The following is a 6,413-nucleotide window of genomic DNA, read 5'->3' as shown; positions in this document are numbered from 1 at the left end:
GATAGAAGATCTTCCTCGATCGTCAAGAACAATGCAGTTGACCAGAAGTATTCCTGTATGTATGTTGATCTTGTTTTGCCTAGCAATCACATTCACACCGTCTACATCTCAGTCAACCACCACAAACACAACCGCAGGTGATGCTGCCACCATCACAAAAGCCGCCAACTTAACCAAACCCGGCTGCCAAAGCCAATGTGGAAACGTAACCATTCCATATCCCTTTGGTATCGGTCCAGGCTGCTTTCTGAGCGAATGGTTCGAAATGACCTGCAACACTACTTTTAATCCTCCCAAACCCTTCATCGGTGGTCTACCAATTCTAGATATCTCCGACTCTACTTTCCGAATCGCTAACAAAGTGGCAAGCAGGTGTTATGATCAATTTGGAAGCGTCGCCAATGATGAACCCATCTCCACAAGTCTAGGCTTGACATCACCCTTTACGTTTTCCCAACGAAATCAATTCACTTTAATCGGATGCGACGACATGGCCTTGTTTCTCGGCCCTCAACAAATAAACTTCACCAACGGCTGCCTCGCTCTGTGTACACAACCTGAGGAAGTCTTGAACGGGTCATGTGCTGGTGTAGGGTGCTGTCAGGTTTCGATACCGAAGGGAATGAAGTATTACTACATTTCCCTTGGTAGTGTAGCCTCGAACCACTCGAATGTATGGTCTTTTAATCCTTGTGCTTTCTCATTTATGAGCGAACAAGAACGGTTTACATTTGGTGGGGTGTCAGATTTAATGGACCCCAATTTCAAAACCAGGACGAAGGCTAGTGTTCCGATATTGGTTGATTGGGTGATCGGAAACTTGAGCTGCAATACAAACGCCGGTGTCTTGACTTGCCCAGTAAACACTCATTGTATCGATTCTGATACAGGAGTTCCAGGATACAGATGTATTTGCGATGAAGGTTATCAGGGTTGGCCATATCTTGATCCAGGTTGCCAAGGTTAGATCTTTTCCGACAAAAATTATTTTCCTTTCTATTATTACTAGCTATGTAAAGATAGATAACTATTTCTTCTGTTTGACTTTCAAGACTTAAGCTGCAGCGAGGCAAGAAATGCCGGTGTCTTGAAATGCCAAGCAAACACTCATTGTATCGATTCTGAACCTGGAATTCCAGGATATAAATGCATTTGTAATCAAGGTTATGAGGGTCAGCCATATCTTGATCCAGGCTGCCAAGGTTAGAGCTTTGCAAACCTAATATTCTCCTTTCTATTATTGCTAAATAGAAACAAACAACTTTTCTGGTTGCCTTCAAGATATCAACGAATGTGAAGATCCCAACATAAATCTGTGCGAGGGGATCTGTACCAACACTCCTGGAGGTTACTCTTGTTCTTGTAAAGATGGCTATGTCGGAGATGGATTTAGCAATGGTCGAGGTTGCGTTGCAGAAAATTCAGATGCTGAAAATTCAGAGTTCCCGGTTATCAAATTCTCTTTAGGTAATTTCCCAGTTGTATTGTTATTGTTTTTGACGTCTTATAGATCTAATCGGGCAGTTGATTCGTCTTTCTTTAATTAACATGGTAACATGCAGGTATGGGATTTGGTTTCTTGGCCATTTTAGTTGGAACAACATGGCTGTATTTTGGTGTCAAGAAGAGGAACCTTATCAAACTCCGGAAGAAATTGTTTCAGCAAAACGGTGGTTTACTACTGAAACAACGAATCATGAGCAGCGAAGGCAGCGTTGACTCAACAAAAGTCTTCACCGCAGAAGACTTAGAAAAAGCCACCAACAACTACGCTGAAGACAGGATTTTGGGTCGTGGTGGCTATGGAATTGTATACAAAGGCATTTTTAGCAACAACTTGGTGGTTGCTATCAAGAAGTCTCGTGTAATGGACGAGACCCAAATCGAACAGTTCATCAATGAAGTCGTTATCTTAACACAAGTTAACCATCGAAACGTGGTCAAGCTCTTGGGTTGTTGTTTAGAGAGCGAGGTCCCATTGCTAGTTTATGAATATGTTTCAAATGGAACTCTCTTCAATCATATTCATGACAAAGGTACAAATTGGTTATCACTGGAGAATCGTTTAAGAGTAGCTGCAGAATCCGCAGGTGCACTTTCGTATCTTCATTCAGCCACATCAACCCCTGTGATCCATAGAGACGTGAAGTCCGCAAATATATTATTAGACGATAATTACACCACAAAAATCGCCGATTTTGGAGCGTCAAGATTAGTCCCGATAGATCAAACACAAGTAACCACACTAGTTCAAGGGACTTTAGGGTATTTAGACCCTGAATACTTCCACACAAGTCAGTTAACCGAAAAGAGCGATGTTTATAGCTTTGGAGTTGTATTGGCTGAGATTTTAACAGGGAGAAAACCGTTGTGTATGGAAAGAACCGAGGAAGAAAGGAATTTGGCGAGGTATTTTGTAATGGCACTTGAAGAAAACCGTTTGTATAAAATTCTTGACCCTAGAGTTGTAAGGGAAGGAACCCTAGACCAACTTCAGGAGATTGGTGAGCTTGTGAAAAGATGTGTTAATCTTAGTAGCGATGAGCGGCCTACGATGAAAGAAGTGGCGATTCAACTTGAGGGTTTGCGGAAGTTTACTCAACATCCATGGGCGAACGCAAATCGACATGGCGCTGAAAATGTAAATTTTTTAAATAATGAGAACGAGCAAGACGATATTTATGGTGAGTCGGTTACTTTGTATTCTAATAAGAGTGAACTCTCTTCGAGGTTTAGTATTGATAGTAGTTTTGTATATTCAATGAACAACCCCAAATCATAAATTATTCAATATAGTCAACTCTTTCAAGCTCATTGAATTGATTTGTTTCTAATAAGGTGGTTGCTTTCATGACCGATTTTCAAGCAAAACATGGGTAGATTTTAGAAATTAGACAACATTTGATGTTTGTTTTGTAGCGTATTGTTGTTGGTTGATCTGTTTTTGTTATGTTATTTTACAAGTCTTGTTTGTTGGTCATTTGGGGAAAAGGGATACATGAAATTTAGGTGTTAGTTTTGTTGAATCACTCTGGGTGATGAATATTTCAAATGAAATGACATAATCTGTTTATTTTATTTCTGGCTATAGTTGTAGAATATGTGTATTTTTAATCCAGACATGTGAAATTGTTCATTAACAGATTCAGAAATATCTCATAAAAGGTGATTTAGTGATTTAGTCTTGAAGCTCGATAATTTTGACGGCAGAATCATCATCAACCTTTTGGCAAATAACAACACGATCATGGGACTTGATGAGACCAATGGCTTTTCCATGATCCAATGAGATGTTTAAGATTGACTCATTTGTTGCACTTGTTGACTATGCTGTTTCCAAATAATGGACTAATATAAAATAAGAAAATTGCGCGTGCCTCCCTTGAGTTCTCATAAAATTAGATGACTTTGGAATATGATTGCTGATGTGGCACTATAAAAATATATATGGAACTAAAAATATATATGGAGTGGTGAGAAATCTTACAGGATGTCGAGGATCTGCAAGTATTCGAAAGAGGCCAGCTATAAGAATAAGAGTTTGTCTTGCCTAGAATTTTTAGAAACCAGAAGAATTAGATGCTTTATTTTAAGTAAGTAATTAAATTAGACCATTTGATAATGTGTTGTGTACCTCAAAAGCACCAGTAAATGTCCATCGTAGTTGATTTGTTTTAAGCCGAGGAATAACAACAGAGATCACATGCACTGGTGGTCTGTATTTTGCTATTATTCTGAGCGTACCAATATACAAAATCATCTTAGCTTTCACATTGGGGTGGTGGCGCAGTTGGCTAGCGCGTAGGTCTCATAGCTAAAGAGTGATCCTGAGGTCGAGAGTTCGAGCCTCTCTCACCCCATCAGTTTTTTTCCTTTATAAATCTTTTTCTCTCAAATGGGACATGGGTTCTGCAACAAATTTGATAGTCTTCTTGAAGTATAAATATTGATTGAATACATTTTCTGACTGCAAACAAGATTTAAAGAGTTATTAAAGTAAGCTTAGAATAGAATGAATTACAGGGATTTAAGTCTTTTTGCATATTGGTGAAGTAAAATGAATTACTAGTGATCCCCTCGATAAAGATCAAACAGTGCCAGATTTCCACTAATCATGATCAAGGATCAGAGAGCCTATCTATACGTTGTTAAGAAAACCAAAATCATAATTCCACAATTATGACCAGGGCAAAAGAAAATTTAATATTTTTTTCCTGCAAAAACTAAAACCATTTGTTAGTTTTGGTACAAATGGAAGTACAATGCTTTATACAATCAGCCACACTGAAGTATAATGCTTTATATAAATTTGAGAGTTGGATGGTTGATTCAGATTGCTTGTAATGAAAACTTATAAGAATTTATGTTGTAAAGAAAGAAAGAAAAAAAGTGGAAGGGTTTCATACCATTTTCAGTTTTTTGCAACACAATATCCACTTCAACCATTGAAAAAAGAACTTCATAGATAATATAACAAAACACGATTCTCTTCAATAGTTGATCTTTTTGTTTAATCCCACCAAACATTTCATCAAGCACCTTATATGCATTAGTATCAGGCGGTTGCTATCAAATCAAAAAATCATAAAACTATTTGCAACATATAAACAAAACAATCAACAGGATTTCAGAGAAGAAGAATTATTAAGGATCACATATAAAATCGACCCTACCATGGATTGAAATAAGAAACTATGAAATGGAAAATACTAAACTAAAAACCTAATTGATTTAGTTACACGGGCTACGATTCAACAATTGTGAGGTAGAACTTCAAATCGATTAAACAAAATTTGCAATTCAAATTTCATAGAAATCTCTAACATTGTTGAGTGAAGCGATTGTGGAGAGAGGCGGTGGAGGCGCACATTGTAATAAAGAGTTTTCGAGTTTCTCTTCTTTGATTTGTTTCCTAAAATGATGAATTATATTTGGGAAGGAGATTTTTCATCAGTGAGAGCGAGAGGAAGCGGGATACGATGGGAGAGATCGGCGGTTTGAAGAAAGGGAAGGCAAGGGATGTCAATAATGGAGTGGAAGTAAGAGCGGTGGTCTACCGACTTTACCCGCGTCTTCAACCTAGAATTGCCCTCAGAGAGGTAGAGTTAAGCATCGTGAGGGTTGGAGGCAGTGGAGGTGGGTGAGGGGCGTAGACGTGGATGGCAAGCGGGGGCCTTTTGTCCATTTGTGAAGACGAAGATGAAAGAAAATGAAGGCAGAGGAGAACAAGGCGGGCTTTTCTAATTTTTGCGGATTTCTTTACCCACTAGCTACTAAGGAGGAAAAAGACGCGCCTTCGAGTTACCTTAAAAAATATAAAAATACGGATAATCTTAAGACACGCAAAAATAAGTGTCGTAATCCTTTTAAGAGATGATATTTTGTTTATGACACCCACTTTTATGTGTCATAAATCCAATGTGTGTCATAGTTCTCGTGTCATTAAAGGGGTAACGCCCCAATTTCCCAAGGATCAATTTATGGGTATAAATTACCATGAGTTCAGGGCTACTCGACGAGTTGGTTGCCTAACTCGCTGAGTAGCAACGAATTGGTTCACGAGTTTAAGTGACCTACTCGTCGAGCCCAAGAGGGGACTCGACGAGTAGGAGCTGGAGGATGAAACCCTAATTTCGGGGTTTTGCATCCCTTGCAGCCCCTTGAGAGCCAGAAATAGGATGCAAAACCCCTAGTTTGTGTGAGAACTTCATTTGAGTGTGTTTGAGCTTTGGAAGGTGAAGTTGGCTTGAAGATCAAGAAGCTAGCAGCAAGAAACTCGTGTGGATCTATAAACTTGCCTCCTCTAGCTTCATTTTGAGGTATCAGTTCGTGATCCTAGCTCTATTTTCCTTCTAGATCTCTCTTGGGTGAAGTTGGGGTTTTTACATTGATTATGGAGCTATTTCTTGGTGTATAAGCTAGATCTGAAGTTGCAACTTCAGATCTGGACCCTTCTTGGGTTGCAAGTTCATAAAGTCTGAGCCTTTGCATAGAATGAACCCTTCTTAATGAGTAAAACCCCATAACAAGCTTGGATTTGTCATTTAGAGCTTCTAGAGCCTTGCATGCACGTAAAGCTTGCAACTTTACTTGATAAACATGTATTGGGAAGCTGGATCTAGAATTTGGAGCCTTAGCATGGCTTAAAAAGCCTCTGTATGGATAAAGGACTGAAGGGACTCGGCGAGTCGCATGGTCGACTCGGCGAGTCATATGAAGATGGACACGAACTCAACGAGTTGGATGAACAACTCGGCGAGTTCGATGAATATTGCCATGAGCTCTGCGATTCGGGTGAGTGGCTCGGCGAGTCGGCTGGGGTTTCCCAACCTATGGTCACGTAAGAACACAGCGAGTGGTAAAGGGGAAAACTCGGCGAGTTGATGAGTTATGCAAGAAACTCAGCGAGTAGC

At 39.5% G+C, this 6,413-nt stretch overlaps 1 protein-coding gene and 1 non-coding gene across 2 annotated transcripts; both read left to right on the top strand.

Moving 5' to 3' along the window:
- Positions 1–2,814, top strand: LOC145069940 (wall-associated receptor kinase 2-like). Its single transcript, XM_079016878.1, has 4 exons — positions 1–962; positions 1,053–1,202; positions 1,282–1,467; positions 1,563–2,814. Exons 1-4 carry the CDS (start codon positions 32–34, stop codon positions 2,780–2,782), a joined length of 2,487 nt encoding a protein of 828 aa, XP_078873004.1. The 5' UTR covers positions 1–31; the 3' UTR covers positions 2,783–2,814.
- Positions 2,815–3,775: 961 nt separating this feature from the next.
- TRNAM-CAU (transfer RNA methionine (anticodon CAU)) lies at positions 3,776–3,860 on the top strand. Its single transcript is given in 2 exon segments — positions 3,776–3,813; positions 3,825–3,860. It is a non-coding gene; the product is annotated as a tRNA-Met (tRNA).
- Positions 3,861–6,413: the final 2,553 nt, after the last annotated feature.

Source organism: Lactuca serriola, chromosome 8, assembly GCF_051521515.1.
Source record: "Lactuca serriola cultivar US96UC23 chromosome 8, Lser_US96UC23_V15, whole genome shotgun sequence".
Taxonomy (NCBI): Eukaryota; Viridiplantae; Streptophyta; class Magnoliopsida; order Asterales; family Asteraceae; genus Lactuca; species Lactuca serriola.
Note: the sequence above shows the minus strand (reverse complement) of the source record. Positions and strands in the feature narration are given on the sequence as shown.

Coding starts and splice junctions, on each gene's coding strand:
- LOC145069940 (XM_079016878.1), top strand. CDS start 32: ATGCAGTTGACCAGAAGTATTCCTGTATGTATGTTGATCTTGTTTTGC. Junction 1,203..1,281: donor TCTTGATCCAGGCTGCCAAG/GTTAGAGCTTTG, acceptor GTTGCCTTCAAG/ATATCAACGAATGTGAAGAT. Junction 1,468..1,562: donor GGTTATCAAATTCTCTTTAG/GTAATTTCCCAG, acceptor GGTAACATGCAG/GTATGGGATTTGGTTTCTTG.